At 36.0% G+C, this 22,612-nt stretch overlaps 1 protein-coding gene across 10 annotated transcripts in view; it reads left to right on the forward strand.

Moving 5' to 3' along the window:
* Window positions 1-22,612, forward strand: part of ZGRF1 (zinc finger GRF-type containing 1) — an 85,939-nt gene that overhangs the window by 58,425 nt on the left and 4,902 nt on the right. For 8 of the 10 annotated variants that reach the window (XM_032254708.1, XM_032254707.1, XM_032254713.1 and 5 more), the window contains 8 exons: window positions 3,608-3,751; window positions 4,396-4,510; window positions 5,887-6,149; window positions 8,567-8,726; window positions 12,017-12,094; window positions 12,296-12,443; window positions 15,996-16,123; window positions 18,088-18,211. In XM_032254708.1, the coding sequence (XP_032110599.1) occupies window positions 3,608-3,751; window positions 4,396-4,510; window positions 5,887-6,149; window positions 8,567-8,726; window positions 12,017-12,094; window positions 12,296-12,443; window positions 15,996-16,123; window positions 18,088-18,211 (1,160 nt within the window). Of the gene's footprint in view, window positions 1-3,607; window positions 3,752-4,395; window positions 4,511-5,886; window positions 6,150-8,566; window positions 8,727-12,016; window positions 12,095-12,295; window positions 12,444-15,995; window positions 16,124-18,087; window positions 18,212-22,612 lie in introns of those variants that run through there. The other 2 variants (XM_032254717.1, XM_032254712.1) reach the window with 2 other exon arrangements.

Here is a 22,612-nt window from a genome sequence, read left to right on the forward strand (position 1 = left end):
AGTGCTGGGATTACAGGCTTGAGCCACCGCGCCCGGCCTATTTCTTGAAAATCTATCTGTTAATGTAGATATGCTGTTTATTTTGACTTGTATTTGTTTCATAGTGTTTTTTTTTTCATTTTTTTATCTTTGTTTCTAGATTACAAGTATTTCTTATGAACAGCATATGTCTCAATTTTAAAGATTTGCCTTTTAAATAGAATAAGCCTAATAGTTGAATTTATTATAGTAATTGATACCTGGATATGTTTTTATAATAAATTATTTTTGTTTATTCTAATTTTATTATGCTGTTTTTAATCATTTCTTATTTCTTTTTTGGAGACCGAGTCTTGCTCTGTCACCCAGGCTGGATCGCATTGGCATGATCTTGGCTCACTGCAACCTCCACCTTCCAGGTTCAAGTGATTCTTCTGCCTGAGCCTCCCCAGTAGCTGGGACTACAGGCGCATGCCACCATGCCCGGCTAGTTTTTATATTTTTAGTAGAGATGGGGTTTTACCATATTGGCCAGGCTGGTCTTGAACTCCTGACCTTGTGATCCACATGCTTCGGCCTCCCAAAGTGTTGGGATTACAGATGTGAGCCACTGTGTCTGGCCATTTCTTACTTTTTAAAAAAATAAATTGATATTTAAATCTTACCCCGCTCCCAATAAAATAGATACTTAGAAAGCATCCACATCCCTTGATTCTTCCCCTGATTTCTTCCCTTACTCTTCCCCACTTACCCCCAGTTGACAAAAATCTAAACTAGTGCTACTCAAGGTAGAGTCTGTAGGCTGGTTCTGGTCCACAAGCTTACTGGTTCCCAAACAGAGCTGAGGAACTGCTCCAGAATGTAAATGACCTTTATTATTAGCACACTGTTTAGTTCAGTTGTATTTTGTTTTATTTGTGGCAAGCTTTCTGAATGAAGGAAGCATTATGTTGATTTGTTGAATTAAAACAGCACTTTCAAATATTTTAGTCCAACATTTAATATACTTAGTTATCTTCTTGCATTCATTGTTGTTAAAAAGCCTGATGACACTCTAATTCTTTTTTTTTTTTTTTTTTTTTTTGAAAGAGTTTCACTCTCATTACCCAGGCTGGAGTGCAGTGGTGCAATCTGGGCTCACTGCATCTTCCGCCTCCTGGGTTCAAGCAGTTCTCCTGCCCCAGCCTCCTGAGTAGCTGGGATTACAGGTGTCCACCACTATGCCTGGCTAATTTTTTTGTATTTTTAGTAGAGACAGGGTTTTACCATGTTAGCCAGGCTGGTCTCAAACTCCTGACCTCAGGTGATCCATCTGCCTTGGCCTTCCAAAGTGCTGGGATTACAAGGGTGAGCCACCCTGCCTGGCTGGCACTCTGATTCTTCTTCTTCTTCTTCTTTTTTTTTTTTTTAATGTGTTATGTGCTCTTTCTGACTGAAAGTTTTAGAATTTTCTCCATGATTTTGATAGTCTTATATTTCTCTATGCAGTGTCTAACTCGGTTTTTCCTTTTATTCTCCTTTTGGGCACATTATGGGCCTTTTAAATCTAAAGTTCATTATTATTATTTTATTACTTCTGGGAAATTGATCTTCATTATTTCTTCAAATAATCTTCCTCTTTATTCTTTTTCTCCTTTCAAGGTCTTTTGTTATTCAAATGTTAGCACTCTGGATCCGTCTTCCAAATCTCTTAATTTTTCTTTTATATTTTCTGAATTTTTGTCTTTTATTACTTTTGGGAAGTATCAATATGATTATTTGAATTGGCTATTTATTGCTCAAATGTATCTATTCTATTATTTATCAATTATAACTTTATTTCAACTGCCATATTTTTCCAACCTAATATTTCTGTTCATTTCTTTTTCATATTTAAAAAAAATTTTAATTTTTGTGATAGGGTCTTACTCTGTCACCCAGGCTGGAATAGAGCAATCATGGCTCACTGCAGCATTGACCTACTAGGCCCAAGTGATTCTCCCACCTCAGCCTCCTGAGTAGCTGGGACTACAGGTGCAAACCACTACACTCAGCTAGTTTTTTAAAAAAAATTTTGTAGTGATGGGCTCTTGCTATGTTGCCCTGGCATATCTCGAACTCGTGGGCTTAAGTGATCCTCCTGATTTAGCCTCCTAAAGTGTTGGGATTATATGTGTGAGCCAGTGCCTGGCCTGTTTTCTTGTATGTATGTACATATGTATTTGTTTATTGAGATGAGGTCTGACTATTTTTAATAGGCTGGTCTCAAACTTTGGGACTTAAGCACTTCTCTCGTGTCAGCCTCCCAAGTAGCTAGGACTACATGTGTGCGCCACTGCACTCAGCCCTTATTATTTTACCTTGTTACTGTCTTCCTTTACCTCTTTTCATCTCTTTACCAGGCCAAGCTTAAATTATTTGTCTATCTATTCTAGCTTTCCCTTTTCTATATGAATCTATAATCCAGTTTTTTTTTAAGTCTTTGTGTTCCTCAAATGTCTCATTATTTTGGTCTGTGAACTCATTTTCCCTTGGCAGTATCAGCTTTTCTTTCTGGAAATGTATGTCGGGGAAGGCCCACCCCAATCTGGTCAGCTCTGAGGAGCTCAGGGAGTTGAAGGCTTAACTGAGCTATAGAGTAGAGAGCACCAGGCACCAGAAAATCACAGCTACCCACAGAATAATCCCTAAAGTAAGGTCTAAACCCTCTGTTTAAAGGAAAAAAGCAACATTAAGAGGTATAATTTCTTAGACTGTAAAATTCTTCAGTTCTAGGAGTTTGGAGGTGAGGTAGAGACTGCCTGTGATCAATGAGTTACCATCTGTTTCTCTCCACTCTTTAGAGCACAGAGGTTGCATTGCTGCCCTGATTTTTTTTTTTTCCCCTCCAGAGGATTTCTGGACTAGAAGTATAAATTGTCTTATGGATAGGTAGTCCCTACTTGTCCTAGGACAATTGTGGATGCGGGGAGGATGGGATGGGAAGCAAGAACAGAACTCCAAAAGCCTCCCCACCCTCTTTGATCCTCTCTTTCTTTACAGCCCTTCTGCCCTTTGCCAAAATCAGTTCAGGGAAACACACACCAGTTAAAAACAGCCCCTCCAACTCAAGGTTTTCCATGGTTTTTCCACTTCTCTCTGTTCTCTACAGAATGGAAGCCAACTGCTTCCAGAACTGCTATGAGAAATAAATTTCCACTATTTGTGAATTACTCATTTGAGATTTTTTTTTATAACAGCCTGAACGGATTAATATAATAGTCTTATGTGCCAGTCCACGTCCTGCCTTCTTAGGCCTTCTGTGGGTTCATGCAAAACCTAGGGCTTCCCATTGTACCTAACTTATCTTCCCATGTGATGTCTCTGCCTTCCTTCTTCCTCACTCTGTAATTCTGCCACCTCTTAGTTTTTTTCTATGTGATTCAAGAGGTACTGTATTGATTGCAGAATCTGATAGTGGTTCTTTTGTTCAGGAGAACTACCAACCTTTAGGTTGATAGTTGATGAATATCTTTCCAGAACTTCTCATCATGTGTAGGTATATATGTACTATAGATGTATGTACACACATTTGCACATACATATAATTTAAAAAAATATAGAACCATACATGTGTCTGTATAGTATTTTAACATGTTTGTCTTTTCAGACGACCTTTGGGTGGTTTCAAAAACCCTAGACTTTGAGCTGGATACTTTTATTGCGTGTAGTGCTTTCTTTGGACCATCATCTATCAATGAGATAGAACTACTGCCTTTGAAAGGCTATTTCCCTTCTAACTGGCCCACCAACAGTGAGTATTACTATGCTCATTTTAGTCTATATTTAAAAAGAATGATAGACATAAGATGCACTGTTTGATTAAAGCCAACAAAAAGCACCCACCTCTAGTTCTTACTGTTGTGTACAATGTGTTCCTGAAAATGTGTATGAAAGTTGAATATATAGATATTTCCTTGAGGAAGAATGCTGTGTGTGGGATTGTTTTGTTCTAATTTTCTAATCAGATTGTTCTGATTTTCTGTTTTCCATATATTTCTGTAAAGTAATTGAAGAAAAAATACAACGAAGTGTTTAAAAATTATACAAATACTACTGCATGGCACAAGTGATATGTTAATTAAAGGGAACTGCTGTCTGTGAAGTTGTGCCACTGGGTACTAACTCAACACAGCTGTTCTTGTTCATTTGCTGATGTATGGAAGTCCAAATATGATTTAAATTATGCAATTTATGGGTACCTATTATAAAACAAATGGGCAGATAGCATAGTAATTTAATGAATATGAGTTTGGGATCTCTGTGTGTGTTTAAGAGTTTGTTTTATGTCATGTGCTTAATTTAGTAGCCAAACTCTGAGTTCTGTGGACATTTAACATAGTTTTTATGGTCCATTTTGTTTACATCAAATGTTTATTTTCTGCATCTTCTGTACAGTGGTTGTCCATGCGTTATTGGTTTGTAATGCTAGCACAGAACTGACAACTTTGAAAAACATTCAGGACTACTTTAATCCAGCTACTCTACCTCTAACACAGTACCTGTTAACAATGTAAGTCATTTTCTTTTTACCTTTGAGTCATTGGTATTAAAAAATACTAATCAGAAGTGAATATGAAAATTCAATAAAAATACATTACAAAATGTTGCCAGTGAAATTGTAATTATTTTTCAGACTATGACATTACTGTTAGTAGTTAAAAAGAGAAAAGGGCCTGGGTGCGGTGGCTTACGCCTGTAATCTCAGCACTTTGAGAGGCTGAGGCAGGCAGATCACCTGAGGTCGGGAGTTCGAGACCAGCCTGACCAATATGGAGAAACCTTGTCTCTACTAAAAGTACCATAACTGGGCGTGGTGATGCATGCTTGTATTCCCAACTACTTGGGAGGCTGAGGTTGGAGAATTGCTTGAACCCAGGAGGCGGAGGTTGCAGTGAGTCGAGATTGTGCCATTGCACTCCAGCCTGGGCAACAAAAGTGAAACTCTGTCTCAAAAAAAAAAAAAAAAAAAGAAGAAAAAGAATTAAGCATTATTTTTTATCTATTTATTAATGTTTGAGCTAATGTTACTATAAAGTTTTTCACTTTGTCAAGAAATAATTTAAGGATTATTTCAGTGTTGATTTTATTTGTTATTGTCTGTATTTTTGTACCACAAATTATTTAACATTTAAAGGAATCATATTACAGTTTGAATCCAGTGTGTATATTGATGCTGATTTTATTCTCAATATAGGCATATTTCATTTTCAATTTCTCAGGCACCATGTCCCTTTTTAAGAAATTGGAAGTGGTATTATATTAAATGCATCAAAAATGATAAGAAAAAGTTCAGTTTTCAATTTGGAATGTTATTATCTATCTGTGGTGTTTTATTTTTCTCACTACAATGAAGTCCTAGGTAAAAAAAAAAATCCTTATGATTTCATTATGTTGTTCATCCAATTTGAAATGAATTGAGTTTTCATAGAAATATAAATAAAACCAATTCATGTGATCTAGTTTTACCTGAAATGAGGGCTAGATTAATTATCTCAGTCAGGTTTGGATAATAGAGCATGGGCTTTAAAGTGAGTCTACCACTTATTTGTGGTGTGGTGTTGGGGGAAAGTTTAATATTCTTGTATCTGTATTTTGGATAATTAACTAATTAGTTACTTCCTAATGTTATTGTGAAGATTTCATCAAGTAATATGTAAAATGCTTAGCAGAGTGTCAGCACGTAGTAAGTATTCAACAAACATTAGCTCTCTTCTACCATCCTCAATATTGGTGTATGTATCCATTTATAGTATATATCCACTTACTGTTTGTTTCCATAAAAAATGTTCTCTGTAATGCTTACAAAGTGATGGCTAATTTATGAATTGTTCTACTCGTCTTTTCAAATGCCTCTAATTTTTTTGTTATTTGCTTCATTTTTATTAGGTCTTCGCCAACTATAGTCAGCAACAAAAGAGTCAGTAAGAGAAAATTTATCCCACCAGCCTTCACAAATGTCAACACAAAATTTGAACTACTCAGCCTAGGAGCAACATTGAAGTTAGCTAGTGAGTTGATTCAGGCACACAAGTTAAACAAAGATCAAGCTATAGCTCTAATTCAGATAGCTCAAATGATGGCATCATATGAAAGTGTTGAAGAAGTGAAGGAACTGCAAGCTCATACCCTCCCTATCATGATCATACATGGTAAGACGCAAGAAAGAAAATAATTGTAATTGTTTTCTATTTGTAAGCTTTTATAAATCAGTCTGCTCCTTTATAATTTCCTAGTCAAAAGAGGTTCAAGAATAACTCTAAGTAGAGTTTTTTTAACCTGAACCCATTTTGGTAAACTGTTAGATGAGAACGGAACTGACTACCGTAAAAGGGAGACTTATTAGCTATCTGATAAATGAGTAGCATTATAAACTTATGGTCAGAGTATCCAGGTTTGATCTAGATGTTTACATGTTGCTCTACTAGAATAGATTTAGCTTGATCAGCAAAATCTTTTATTTATTCCTAGTCAGCTCACTCTTCTATCCTTTATATCAGCGATTACAAACCTTAATTCTTCTCATAACCTCATTCTTACCCTTTCTCTTAACCCTAAAGAGGAAATGGAGGCCGTAACAGAAACTGCTTTCAATGTCCTGCCCTGCTTCTCCAATTTATCTAATATTGGAGCTATTCTTACCTCTTGGTTCTGTCAAGTGAAGGAGATTTACTTCCTCCTACTTATAGTAAATAATTCTATATGGATTCTGTTGCCTCTGTAGCACATTTCCTGTCATAGACCTCCATCCCAAAGCTAATCCTACTTTTTTGTCCTATTTTGAGGAATTACATCACATCCACCTTGTTGACCAAATCAAACCTGACTCATCCTAGACTATTCTTTCTCTCAAGAGTGACTCTCTCTTAATCTTCCTCTTATTTTCTCACTATTCATCTCACACCATCAGATTAGTCACTGAGATGTGTTCCTTCTACCTTCTATCTATCTTTCATATTTAGTATCTCTTCTCCAGTGTACTTGTATCTTCTCAGTCCAAGCCTTCATCATATCTCCATGTAGCCTAGTGGATAAGAGTGTGGGCTCTAGAGTTAGAATCCTGAATTTATATCCTGACTCTAACATTTGTTAGCTGTATGATTTTGGGCAGGTTATATATCTCTTAATCTTTAATTTCCTGCTCTGTAAAATGGAGATCATAAGAGCATTCACCTCATAGGGTTGGAGGATTAAATTAGTTAACATACGTAAAGAGCTTAGAACAGTGTTTGGCACATGGGAAATGCTTAGTAAAGTTAACATTTATTATTGTTATAATTATCTCATACAACTTTCTAATTGATCTACCATTAGTTTTGCCTTACTTCGTATTTTCATTCAAGTTGTTTTCTTAAAACACAATCTGATGAAGTCAAACCCATTGCTTGGCCTCACACCTGTAATCCCAGGACTTTGGGAGGTCCAGGAGGGGAGGTCGTTTAAGCTTAGGAGTTCAAGATCAGCCTGGGCAACATGGCAAAACCCTATCTCTACAAAATTTAAAAATTAGCTAGGCATGGAGGCATACACCTGTAGTTTCAGCTTCTTGGAAGGTTGTGGTGGGGGAGAATGGCTTGAGCCTAGGAGTCAGAGATTGCAGTGAGTCAAGATTGCACCCTGCACTCCAGCCTAGGCAACAGAGCCAGACTCTGTTTAAAAAAAAAAAAAAAAAAAAAAAAAAAAATCAAACCCACTGCTTAAAATCTTTAGATGACTTCTGTTGGCCTTTAAGATAAAATTCAAGCTTTGTTTAGCTATTGCAAACAGAGCTTTTGTGATTTATCCCTGTGCCTACCTTAACATTCTCATCTCTTGCCTATTTGGTAGAGGTCATATAGAAAAGCTCTTTTAACAGCTACATGCTTTGTCACGGATCTGCCTGGAATGACCCTTTCTCTAAGCAGTCTGGATAGCTTATTCTGGAAGTCTTAGTTCTACTTCCACATTTTAGGAAGTATTCCCATCTCCATCAAAACAGAGATTTTCTTCCTTCTCTGATCCAAAATGATATTACTTACAGTATTATTTTATAATTATTCCTTTACTTATTTTAAGTAGGTGATGGTCTCATGAAAAGTGGAGGTATTTTGGTTATCTATTTATCCCCTGTGCTTTGCCCATAATGAGCACTCAATGTTTTTTGAACATATATATTAAATGAAGGAGGGAGAGATGGATGAAATATTTGTTATGCCTGTAGAAATTTATTTACATTTGGCCAGACGCAGTGGCTCATGCCTGTAATTCCAGCACTGGGAGGCCAAGGCAGGTAGATCACTTGAGTTCAGGAGCTTCGGACCAGCTGGGCCAATATGGTAAAACCCTGCCTCTACTAAAAATACAAAACTTAGCCAGGCGTGGCTGCACGCACTGGTAATCCCAGTGACTCAGGAGGCTGAAACAGGAGAATCACTTGAAACCAGGAGATGGGGGTTACAGTGAGCTGAGATTATGCCATTACTTCAGCCTGGGCGACAGAGTAAGGCTCCGTTTCAAAAAAAAAAAAAGAAAAAAGAAAGTTATTTATTTTATACTTTTTATTTTTTTCTCCTTCTTTTAAAATAATTAGGTGTGTTTGGAGCAGGAAAGAGTTATTTGCTGGCAGTGGTGATTTTGTTCTTTGTACAGCTGTTTGAAAAGAGTGAAGCTCCCAACACTGGAAATGCAAGGCCATGGAAACTTCTGATTTCTTCTTCTACGAATGTGGCTGTTGACAGAGTACTTCTTGGGTAGGCATGACAATTGCATTTAAGTAGCTAATGTTTTGGGATATTGTTGAGAGAGGTAACCCACTATGAGCCCTGAGCGTCCATGTAGTCTAGCTGGCTATGCCAAGAATGCAAGACCTTTGTCTCTGACCCGGGAGCCAGCAGCTATGAAATAGTAACGGGCTAACTAATTAGTATGTAAGTAGGATAAAATCAAAACCAAAACTGAAAATTTTGGCACAGTGATACTCATGCAAAAATTCAAGTTCAACCAAGAACATATAGGGCAAGAGACGTATTATTGGGGGAGGCAATCTGCCAGTGGCCCTGAGCATCCCTACTGGGATGTCAAGGATACAAGGCCCTGACCATTCTTACCCAACGCATTTGTCACAGTTTGTTTGCAATAAGCAATTTTGACGGATGAAGTAAAAACTGTCCCTCTAGTACAAAGAGTAGGCTTGCTTATTACTTCTAATAAGATAATGGATCCCCAACCTCAGTGTTCTTGCCCTACTCCTCAACCCACGGTATGTGCAGGCATCTACCTGGACCCTGTTTTCAGTCTCCCCATGTGACTTGGAAGCCAAGGGAAACCAATGCAGTTATGTTGATGATTATACTGCTTCTTGTGCCTGTGCTCTTGTCTCTGACCAGGGAGTCTTGGGTCTATTACCTTAGAAGTAGGTTAAAATCAGGCCGGTGTGGTGGCTCAAACCTGTAATGCCAGCACTTTGGGAGGCCAAGGCAGGCAGATTACTTGATGTCAGAAGTTCGACACCAGCCTGGCCATCATGGTGAAACCCTGTCTTTACTAAATATACAAAAAAAAAAAAAAAAAAATTAGCCAGGCATAGTGGAAGGTGCCTATAATCCCAGCTACTCAGGAGGTTGAGGCAGGAGAATTGCTTGAACTCAGGAGATGAAGGCTGCAGTGACTTGAGATTTCACCGCTGCACTCTAGCCCGGGTGACAGAGGGAGACTCTGTCTCAAAAAAAAAAAAAAACAAAACTTAAGTAAATTATGTTTTTTATTTCAATAAGAGGGATGCAAAGAAGATAATAACAATCTGTTCTGAAGGTAATTTTTGTGATTGCATGACTTTATTAAAAATGCAAAGATGTATTACAGTATTTCACCAACATTCCAATGTTTAATTATCTGAATTTCAACATAAATGGCAAAGTTTGATTAGGAGAAACACTTCATTATTTTTAAGTCTAGGTTTTTTAAAAATTAATTTTCATAATCATACAAGTTGATGCTTATGTAGAATATATGCAGACTACACAGATGTTTAATCATATTTATTTACAGATTTTTAAATACACAAACACACACACACACACACACACACACATATTTGGTTTTCCAACTTTGAGATTCAATAGTATGTGGTATTTTGTGTCCTGCTTTTTTTTATTTAAAAAAGGTGGCTCACGCCTGTATTCTCAGCACTTTGGGAGGCTGAGGCAGGCAGATCACTTGAGGCCAGGAGTTCAAGACCAGCATGGCCAACATGGCGAATCTCCATCTCTACTAAAAATATAAAAATTAGCTGGGAATGGTGGCACACATCAGTAATATTCCAGCTACTCAGGTAGCTGAGGAACAAGAATCACCTGGGAGGTAAAGGTTGCATTGAGCCAAGATTGCATCACTGCACTAATGCCTGGGTGACAAAGTGAGACTCTGTCTCAAAAAAAAAAAAAAAATCTTAGAAAACATATTTTTTTATAACTTATATTCAGTGATTTGCTTATACCATATTTTAAGCAATTTTTGATCAGTAAATTATTTCCAAATTCTTGTCAGTATGAATTATATTATGACAAAGATCCTTAAACATAAAACTCTGTATCCATTTTTGATTCTTTCCTTAGGAATATAATCCTAAGCCTAGAATAAACGATACGAAAACTTTTAAGCTTCTAAATATACTTTTCAAAATTTCCCTTCAGAAAGATTCTTCCAGTATACACTCTTATAAGTAATTTAAAAGAGTGGCTGAGGACAATGTTTGTTTGTTTGTTTGTTTTTTAAATAAAGATAATGAGGAGTTACCTGGAGTCTACACAGGAAAGAACTTTAGATTGCTTAGCCCAAGATGAAAATTTAACTGTAGACTGTTAGAAAACAAAACAAAACAAAAAAAAGAAGGTAGAATGAGGAGGGAAGGTAAATACTCAATACTAAAAGTTAACAGGAAACATATAAAAGAGATTCCTTAATGCTTAAATCTCTGATGAGGACCTGAGAAATGTGAATCTCTAATTAGGATCTAGCCTCAACTGCTTACTCTGGTTTTATATGGGTTTTCACACTGAAATAACATTTTCGTTGTGTACTCGAACAGTATTTTCCTGTTGTAATGGATGGAACAGTTTCTTGAGAAGAAATGAAAGAGCATGGGGTGAATAGTACTTTGAGGAGACTTTACCCTTTATTATTATAGATTTAACAAACGTGCACTGGAAAAAAATTGTAAACTAGAATTTCAGCCTGTTAAGTAGCTATTATTATTCAAGGTGAAGACTGTGAAAAATGTAACAATTGAATCTATTCATATATTGACACTAAATAGTTTGTTTCATAATTATTTTGGAATATTATTTTTAGAGAGCTATAGTTTAGTTCTCCAGCTCTTTAAATTCCCATTTTGACATGGTGGAAGAAGTTTTGGAGGGTTGGGCATTCACTGAGTTCCGGTTGTGTTCCCAGCATAGTGCTAGAGCTGTAAGATATATAAAAGGGGAAGTGTAGGTGAGGGGGTCCTTCCTCACAAAGCCCTAACTGGAGGGTAACGTATGTAGAGAAATGATCATAACCTTTGGATGTAGACAGAGTTGCCTGGGTTTGAATCATGATACCTCACCTCTAAGCTTGGGTCCTCATCTCTAAGAGGAGATATCATCTAGAGCTGTAGTGAGGGTTAAACAATATAACATACGTAAAGAGGCTCTTCCTAACAAATCTTGGTGCTAAGTATAAGGTAGCCATTGCTTGCTTTATTATGTTTCTAGAGGAAATTTTATTTGTGATAAATACTAACATTGGTATTTTATGAACATTTAATGAGCCTTCAAGATGGAATAATGCATACTTAAAAATTCTCTAGAAAATGCCTTATGTTTAAAAAACCAACTACGTTGCATTTACTTTATATGAGTTTAGGTATTTCACATTCAATTTTATAATTAAAATATACTGTTACACAAAATTAATTGTAATAACACAGTTATTATTTGAAACTTTATATTCTGTTTCCTAAATAATCAGAATCTACTTTATATTGTTTTCTTATTTAAAGGCTTCTCAGTCTTGGATTTGAAAACTTTGTCAGAGTTGGGAGTGTTAGGAAGATTGCCAAACCAATTTTACCTTATAGGTAAGAATGCAAAATTCCAGAAGTCACAGCATGGTCAGAGGGAAATATGGTAATTTCATATCACTCTTACCTTAAATTTGATTTTTGAAGAATGGAGAAAGGCTTATCTTTTCTTGGTTAACTTAGAAAATCTGTATTTTGTTTTACTGTGATGTCATGAAAAATGGAATAAAAAGGAGTGTTTTTTGTATAATTCTTTAGCTTACATGCTGGCTCAGAAAATGAAAGTGAACAATTAAAAGAACTACATGCACTAATGAAAGAAGACCTGACTCCTACAGAAAGAGTCTATGTGAGAAAAAGCATTGAGCAGCATAAACTGGGGACCAATAGAACCCTGCTGAAACAGGTAAGAAGTAATAGCTTCAATTTGTTTCTTGGTTTATATATGCTATTCAGATTCTCTTATTTTTGTTGGTGAATAAATATTTCCTTTAAATAAAACAAACTGCTGTGATAGCTTAGATTCTACTAAGGTGCATGTATGTGTATCCTTGGATATAGTCTACCTGGTGTATGTTTTATGTTTGCTTCAAAGCATTCTTCACATTCATGAGTATCTCTAATTCACCATGGCTGAGTCATCCTTTCTCCTCCCTTTTTACTTTCTTTTCATAGGCTTGAGGAGGAAAGTATAGAGGTGGGAATAGATTCCTTGCAAGTTAAATAAAATTGGTTGTATTCTAAGAGAAATAGTGATAGAGAAGGTCTGACCCTGAGCAGAATATCCAAGTGAAATTTGTCTTTGATGCTGTCCAAGAAAGCTAAGACTTTTAGTGTTTGTGTATATCTAAGAATCCAGGTAGTTCAAACACTTCCAGGTATTGGGAGCCAAGACTAAGCACACAATATTCCAGGCTATAACAAGTAGCACCATCTCCTTTATCAAGTTTTGATCCAGGGAAGCCTGGGCATCAGCTGTTGGAAGAGAAAGAAATCAATCAGCAGCTTCCTCCTTTGAAGGGAGAGCATGGGGAAAAGCAGTGGGGATGGAGGAAAAGAAAGTTGTTGGCTTCCTGGACCACTTGCACATTGGCAACTTTATGCTAGAGATTTGAGAAAATTAGTCTACTTGGGACCCTGTATTGATAAACTATTGCTGAAATAATGAGGGTTAACAAACTCAGTCTCAGTACTTTAAGACAACAGCTTATGACTCTACGAGTCAAGTGGTATGGCTTGGACTGAGGCTATGGGTCAAGTCTGTCTTTCTGAGAACATTTGCTATGGCATGATCTTCTGACAGATGGCAGAAGTGCAAGAGGGCAGGACAGATCACAGAAACACATTTAAAACTTCGGCTCATATTATGTCTGCTGACATTCCATTTGCTGTAAGAGGTCACATGGCCAAGCCTAACATCAGTGAGGCAGGGAAATATACTCCTCTACTTCTCTGGTGGGAAGCACTGCCAGGTAACATGGCAAAGGGTGTGGATGTGTAATAATACTTTCCTAGGGAGGGAAGGAGAAACTGGAAATAATAACCAATCTATAACAAGTTTTGGTTCTGGAAGTCCTCAGAAAACTTCAGACTAACTTTCTATTATTTGAATTGCAGAGTTAACTTTGTATTCTCTTCTTAAACAAATCCAGAAAGGCTTAGTTTGGCTGTGTTCAATTAATACAAATTAGTAATTTATGTAGACTACTTACCATTTTATTCACCCAACATAATAATGATATGTAAGAATCATTCTTCTTATAAATCATTGTTAATGATTTCTTGGATGATTTTCTCAATGAAAGCCCAGTTACCATGAACTGTTGCTCATTGGTATCACCTCTTCACAAATGGAAATATTTTAGAGGAATTCTTTTTTTAGAAGTTTTCTCTGGTATTATTTCTAAGGTCCAGTCAGGCATTCTGACCTGACATAGTTTTTTTTTTTTTTTTTTTTTTTTGAGCTGGAGTCTCACTTTGTCACTCAGGCTGGAGTGCAGTGGCGTGATCGCAGCTCACTGCAACCTCCACCTCCTGGGTTCAAGTGATTCTCCTGTCTCAGCGTCCTGAGTAGCTTGGGACTACAGGCACCTGCCATCATGCCCAGCTAATTTTTGTATTTTTAGCAGAAATGGGGTTTCACCATGTTGGCCAGGCTGGTCTCAAACTCCTGACCTTAAGTGATCCTCCCACCTCCGCCTCCCAAAGTGCTGGGATTACAGGCATGAGCCACCGTGCCTGGAAGACCTGACACATTTCTAAAGTGACATGTCTTCACAATAAAACTAATTTTTAAAAATGCTTTATAGTTAATTAATACTTGCTAGGTCAGTAACAAAATCTTTTCTGCTGTTAGAATCTCAGAACGTAATAAATTAAAAGATTTTTTTTTAAAAGACTTAATATTTTAGGTTTCTATAATAGCTGTTTCTTTAAATTTAGTATAAGCTTTTTTATTTAAAATTTTCCTTTTTTTTACCTTTAAAACTTTTTTTTTTTTAATGTTGAAAGCTGAGATACAAAACACACACATTATTCTAGGCCTACCCAGGGTCAGGATCATCAATATCACTGTCTTCCACCTCTATATTCTGTCCCACTAGAAAGTTTTTAGGGGCAATAGGACACATGGGACAGTCATCGCTCATAATAACAATACCTTCTTCAGGATACTTCCTGAAGGATGTCCCTGAAACTGTTTTATAGTCAACTTTTTTTTTTTTTAATAAGTTAGGAGTGTATTCTAAAATAATAATAAATGTATACTATAGTAAATATATAAACCACTAAAATGGTCATTTATTATCAAGTATTATGAACTGTACATAATTTGTACATAATTGTATGTGCTATACTTTTATATGACTGGCAGTGCAGTAGGTTTGTTTACACCAGTATCACCACTAACACATGAATAATACATTGTGCTGTGAAGGTTGTGATGTCACTAGGGGCTGGGAATTTATTAGCTCCATTATAATTTTATGAGACCATCATCATATATCTGGTTCATCATTGACCAAAACATCACATTGTTTTGTGGTACATGACTGTATACGTATATGTTTGTGTGTGTTTATATACACGTATGTATACATACACACATATGTGTGTGTATATTTGAATCTTATAAGTTGCACATTATAGCAGGGTACCATTACTCTAAAGGCAAAAAACTTCACAAAAGCTGATTTTTAAACTCTAGAACTAAATGTGAACCATAAGGTAATCTAGGAATTTTCTAATTGGATGTGTGTATGTGTGTATGTGTGTATGTACACGTGTGTGTATAGATAGTGGGCTACTAGGCCAATGACCACATCTAATTAGAAAATTCATAGATTTCCCTGTTGTTTACATTTAGTTCTATAGGTTAAAACTCAGCTTTTGTGAAGTTTTCTACCTCCAGAGTAATGGCATGCTGCTATAATGTTTAACTTAAAAGATTCAAATATACTTACAGGCTATGAGTACATTTTATTTACTGTTGTTAAGAATTAGTTAGCCATCTTTACATTTTTAAATAAATAAAACTAATTTGCTTGAAGGCTAAGCAAAGAATATTTTGTTAGCATATTTAATGTTCTTTGTGAAGAACTTTGGCCTGTGTTGATTAACATATGTTGTCTACTTAACCTCATCTAGAAGATAATATATGTGTGTCACACTATTTTACAAATCCTTGATATTGTGATACTTTCCTTCTGAATATCAAAATGTGTCTTTTATTTGTTCTTGTTAATGAACTTGTGGCTTAAGTAACCTGCATTTGATGATTTCCATTTTGTATGTAGGAATAACGAAAATGTGGAGATATGATGACCTAAGATTTCTGATGGCTAGGAATTAAATTAGGACTAGTTCACTCTCTAATTTTAACCCACGAGTTCTTTGGTAAATACATTCTGTTATTTTCTCTTAATAGTTGTTAATTAATAACATTTTTGTTGTAATAAAGGTTCAAGTAGTTGGAGTTACCTGTGCAGCCTGCCCATTCCCATGCATGAATGATCTTAAATTTCCGGTAGTTGTGCTGGACGAGTGTAGTCAGATAACTGAACCGGCCTCTCTCCTTCCCATTGCAAGGTAACCTATGAGATTCTTTCCCCAGGGGTACTCAGATGTCACAATTATATCAAACATTTCTGCAGTTCAATCCTTTACCAAACTTTTGTGAAAATTCTTAACAATTTAAATACTAAACTGATTTTTAAAAAGAATACAGAGGGGAATTTTAGGAGGTTGATATGTTAAAGTTTTATTAGATCACCATTTAGACGTTTGGATGATATACTATAGCACTAGTGCTAGGATTCTAGCAGAAACTTGCAGATTTCTCAACTAGATTAAAAGTGCTCTTTAGGCTGGGCATTGTAGCTCAGGTAGATTACTTGAGACCAGGAGTTTGAGACCAGCCTGGCCAATATGGTGAAACCCCATCTCTACTAAAATTATAAAAATCAGCTGGATATGTGTAGTGCATGCCTGTAATCCCAGCTACTGGGAAAGCTGAGACATGAGAATCACTTGAGCCTGGGAAGCAGAGGTTGCACTGAGCTGAGATCATGCCACTGCACTATAACTTGGGCAACAGAGCAAGACTCTGTCTCAAAAAAAAAAAAAAGTGCTCTTTAGTCATGGTTTAAGAACCTAACTCCATTGTTGAAGAATGTCCTTCAGTTTTCTTACCTTAATATAATCCAAGTGTTTAGGTTTTGTAAATAATTTTAGACGATGAAAACATGTAAAGCATATAAAGAAAAACAAATTAAAAATAAAAATTTGTCTGCTAAAACTAGAGGACCATGAAATCTTCAAAGCTGTCTTAGCCAATTGAAATGTTGTGCTTTTAAAGCATCTATCATTAAGGAATCCTAAAGGTAATGAAAAGAATACTAGACTAGGACTCAGTAGGTCTGAGTTCTAGCCTATGCTGTGTCCCCATTTAATGAGAGAGTAAGGTACTAACTATCATGGTTTGCTTGGGACTTGGAAGATTCCTGGATCATGGGGCTTTCAAATTTTAGGATGAGTTGGTTATCCTTCTCAGGGGCCAAGGATGAAAGAGCTGCAAAGGGTAGGGGAGTAATACTTGTTGAATGCCTACTATATACTAAACACATTACGTATTTCATTTAATCCTTAAAATAGACACACAAGTTATTATTACCTCCAAGTTACTAACAGTACTGAAGCATAGGCTGGGTAAAGTGGCTCACACCTGTAATCCTAGCACTTTGGGAGGCTGAGGCAGGTGGATCACTTGAGTCCAGGAGTTTGAGACCAGCTTGGGCAACACGGCAAATCCCCTTTTCTACAAAAAATACAAAATTAGTTGGGCATGATAGTGTGTGCCTAAAGTTCCAGCAACTTGGGAGGCTGAGGTGGGAGGATTGCTTGAGCCCAGGAGGTCAAGGCTGTGGTGAGCAGAGATCACACCAATACACTCTAGCCTGGGTGACACAGAGTAAAACCTCATCTCAAAAAAAAAAAAAAAAAAAAAAAAAAAAATAATAATACCGAAAAAAGAAAGGATTAAATAACTTTCTTGGTCTTCAAAGAAAAATGGGAGTGGATTTTAGGTAAAGTTTTTTTTTTTTTAAATAAAACTTTGATTTTTTTTTTTTCCCCACTGTATCCTACTGCTATTTAGGAAGACACTTAACTCCTAAGAACCCAATTTACTTCACTTCTAAAACAAGGGTTTAAGCTAAATGACTTCTAAGAAAGACTCTAATTCCAAGAGTTTATGGAGTCTAAAAACCAGTATTTCCCAAATATGCTCTGTGAAATATTAATTCCATGCAGAGGCAAGGTGCACCTACTAGGTTTTATGTGGGAGGACGATAACTAAATTATGTAAAAGAGTCTTCATTGCATAGCTTTTCAAAGCCTTTAATGCAGTTAATAGCACTACTAAGCTTTATTGGTACTCAGGATACTTCATAGCATTTGAATATTTCAAAATACAGTTTTGGCAAACAGCGCAATAAATGATGTTAATGCACTCTTTTTAATTGCTTAGATTAATTTTTGAAATTCTGTTTTAGGTTTGAGTGTGAAAAACTGATTCTTGTTGGGGATCCCAAACAGCTACCTCCTACTATTCAGGGTTCTGATGCAGCTCATGGAAATGGATTGGAACAAACTCTTTTTGATCGACTTTGCTTAATGGTACCTACTGCTAAATTCTTACAGAATTATCATTTATTGATTATACATTGTGTGCATGTGTTGATAGAGAATGAAAATGTTAGAAGACTTAGTCCTGTGTCAAAATAATGTATAATTGGAGTATAACATTAGTTGTACTCCAATTAATTAATAACATTTTTGTTGTAATAAAGGTTTACAAAAAAGTCAGGTGGAACCCTACAATTTAACTGCCCTTTTATAAAGAATTTTTTCCTTATTTACTTGAGTAATGGGTAGGAGTATATGGCTTTTGCTCTAAAACCAAAAAAAACCTATAATGCCTCTATTATCTACATGGAACACTACACATTGCAAATAATTTTTAAATTAATTATTAACATTTTTAAATTGGAGTGGAATTTACCGTTTTAGTCTATTTTGTGCTGCTATAACAGAAAAGCCTCAGACTGGGTAATTTATAAAGAACAGAAATTTATTGCTTATAGTTCTGGAGACTGAGACATCTAAGACCTGGGACTCGCATTTGTTAGGGGCCTTCTTGCTTTATTGTCATTCTGTGGTGGAAGATGGAAGAGCAAGAGAGTGCAAGAGGCCAAACTCATCCTTTTATGAGGAACACACTCGTGATAATGGCCTTAATCCATTAACCCACACACATACACCAGGAATGGCATTAATCCATTCACAAATCCATCCTTTTATGAGGAACCCACTCATGTGATAATGGCATTAATCCGTGAGGATTAGGCAGAATCCTTATGGCCTAATCACCTTTTGAAAGTCCCACCTCTCAACACTGTTGCACTGGGGATGAAGTTTCCAACTCATGAAATTTGAGGGACACATTCAAACCATTGCATTCATGTAACATAAAACTATTTCTTAAATTTAAAAAAAAATTTTTTTTCTTTACAGCATGTGGTTTACATAGCAGAAACTATTTTAAAGTGAACAGTTTAGTAGCATTTAGTACATTCACAGTTTCTTGTGTAACCACTACCTCTATCTGGTTTCAAAATGTTTTCATCACTTCAAAATAATCTCCCCTACCCATTTAGCAGTTAACTGTCCATTTCCTCTTCCCTACAGCTTCTGGCAACCACCAGCCTGCTTTCTCTCTGTATGGATTTATCTATTCTGGATATATTATATAAATGGAATCATACAATATATGATCTTTTGTGTCTGTTTTCTTTCACTTTTTGGGGTTCATTCATATTGCAGCAGTACAGATACTATATTATTATTATTACTTTAGAGTACATTCATAATATTGTACAACAATCACCTGTCCATTTCCAGAACTTTTTCATTATCCCAGACAGAAACTTTGAACCATTAATCAATAATTTCTCATTTCCCCTTCCCTCAGCCCTTGGTAACATCTATTCTACTTCCTAGCTCTGTGAATTTGCCATTCTAGGTGCTTCATTTGAGTGAGTCATACAGTATTTGTCATTTTATGTCTGTCTTATTTACTTAGCAGAATGTGTTCATAGTTCATCTTTGTTGTACCATGTATCAGAATTTCATTCCTTTATAAGGCTAAATAATATTCTGTTACATGTATGTACTGCATTTCTGTTGATAGATATTTGGGTTGTTTTCACCTTTTGGCTCTTGTGAATTATCTGCTGTGAACATTGATATATATTTGCTCAAATCCCTGCTTTCAGTTCAATACATACCTAGAAATGTAATTGCTGGGTCACATGATAATTTTATGTTTAAAGTTTTGAGGAACCACCAAACTTTTTTCTGTAGCAGCTGCACCCATTTTACTCTCCCAACAGCAGTGTACAAGGGTTCCAAGTTCTCCACATTCTCACTAACACTTCTTGTTGGTTTTTGAATATCATAGCCATCTTAATGGATGTGAAAGTGAATCTCATTGTGGTTTCCCTAAAGAGTAATCATCTTGAGCATCTTTTCATGTGCTTATTGGCTATTTGTGTATCCTCTTTGAAGAAATGCCTATTTGAGTCCTTTGCCCATTTTTTAATTGGGTTGTTTGGTTTTTTTGTTGTTGAGTTATAGAAGATTTTAAAATATATATATTCTGGAAATTAATCCCCTTTCAAATATATGATTTGCAAATATTTTCTTCCATTTTTTTTTGGTTGTCTTTTCACTTTCTTAATAGTATCTTTGGATGCACAAAAGTTCTTAATTTCGATGAAGTTCAATTTACCTATTTTTTATTCTGTTGCTTGTGCTTTTGGTGTTCTATCTATGAAATTGTTGCCAAATCCAATGTCATGGAGATTTTTCCCAATATTTTCGTCTAAGAATTTTATAATTTTAGCTCTTATGTTGAGGTCTTTGATCTATTTTTAGTTAATTTTTGTATGCGGTATGAGATAGGGATCCAACTTCATTCTTTTGCATGTGGATATACAGGCTTCGCAACACCATGTGTTGAAATGCTATCCCTTTCCCCCATTTAATTGTATTAGAACCTTCATAAAAAATCAGTTGAGCACATATACAAGGGTTTATTTTTGGACTTTCTATTCTATTCCATTGGTCATTGGCTTGTAGATGCCACCTTCTTACTGTATCCTCACATGGCAGAGAGAGAGAGAACACTGTTTCTATACAAACTATACAACTGTATAAATACTGTGTTTATATAGTTGCCATTCTTGTTTCATTTTCTGGCGTTCATGCTTGGATATCAGATGCTCTCTCAGATCTGTATTCTTTGTTTTCTCAGTACCCTGAAATTATGGTAATGTCTCACCAAATTGATAGGACATCTGAGGCCCAAGAGTATCCCTCCTCTGGAAAAGGGACACAGCTCTTGAGCCTTCATTTCTACTAAAAACTGCCCAGTTCACGTTCCCTTTTTCATTATTATTCTTAGGAACCATTACCATCATATGAATTCTGGCTCACTATGCTGCATTTTCCCCTTCCACCCCAGAATTTTGTTTCTTTCTTGATGACTAGCACTTTTTGAAGTTTATAACATTGGGTTGGCTGTAAACCTTTCTTGGTTGCATAATTGCTGAATTTTTTTGCTGTTGTTTTTGTATTTTTTGTACCTTTATATATTGGAGAATAGATTCTGCAAGACAGACATTCTTAATTAAGAAGTTCTCCCTTAGATTGAGTTTCAAGTTGCATTAAATTTTGAGTTCAATTGTATTCTGTTTTGCGAAGAATGAAGCCTTCAGTTGTCTTGAGCTGTTGTGATTGAATTTAATTGCAAAACTTTCTACTCTTCTGTGACAAGGCAGTGTCCAACTTCTTTTGTATCAGACTTTTTCAAGGGCTTTTAAAAAAATCTTAACTAAAAAAAAATCTTTAAAAAGGGCTGGGTATGGTGGCTTAGGCCTGTAAATCCCAACGTTTTGGGAGACTGAAGTGGGAGGATCACTTGAGGCCACGAGTTCGACACCAGTGAGGCCACAAGTTCGATACCAGCCCTCGTATTAGACTGAGACCCCGCCTCTACCAAAATTTTTTAAATAAAAAGTTATTTAAAGTTTTAAAACATTTTTGAATAGGTAATATAGTCATATAGTTCAAAATTCAAGAGGAACCAGAAAACGTGGAGATAGTGAAGACTTCTTCTCCTGTCTCCCAACTATTAATTCTCTTTCCTCCAAAGCAACTGTTGTCCCTTTCTTGTACATTTCTTGTGATATTTTATACCATTGTAAGCAAATACATAAGATTTTCCCTTCCTGTTTTAAAAATGGTAGCGTACTCTGTATACTGTTCTGGCCTTTTTCATGTACCTATTGTCAATGCCTTTTAAAATATTAAGTAGGTTTTTATTTGGGGGAATTCTAAAAGGGCAAACAAGGGATGAAAAAAAAGTGGTTTAGTCACAGAGTAGAATAAAAAACAGTTACTATGGATGAGCTTGATCCATATAGACAGTTCTCAGAAACATAGTGGATGTTGGAAGAAGCAAACGCAAAGGGATAATTGTAGTAAAATGCCATTTATGAGAATTTCAAAAGCACATGAGATAACATGTTATTCATAGATTCATACCAATATAATAAACATGATTCCACAAAACAAAATCAAGACTGGGGTTATTTCTGGGAAAGGTGGTAGAGGAAAGCAATGAAGGAGGATCTTTAGCTATATATGTCATATTTTATCTAACAAAAGAGAGAGCCAAAACAAAAATGACTTAATATGGCTAATGTCAAGTCCTGGTGGTAAGTTCATGGACATAATATTATTTCTTTGCTTTCTGTATATTTGAACTAGTTCACAATTATTAAAAGTAAGAGAAATAAAAGTACTACTCATTACAGAGTAGTAATTACAGACAGTGTGGAAACTGCAGAAAAGAGAAAAGGCAGTCTGGGTGTGTTGGCTTGTGCCTATAATCTTTAATCTCAGCTGCTTGGGAGGCTGAGGTGGGAGGGTTGGTTGAGTTCAGGAGTTCGAGGC

This window comes from Sapajus apella, unplaced genomic scaffold, assembly GCF_009761245.1.
Source record: "Sapajus apella isolate SASKATOON/1434 unplaced genomic scaffold, GSC_monkey_1.0 scaffold87, whole genome shotgun sequence".
Classification (NCBI taxonomy): Eukaryota; Metazoa; Chordata; class Mammalia; order Primates; family Cebidae; genus Sapajus; species Sapajus apella.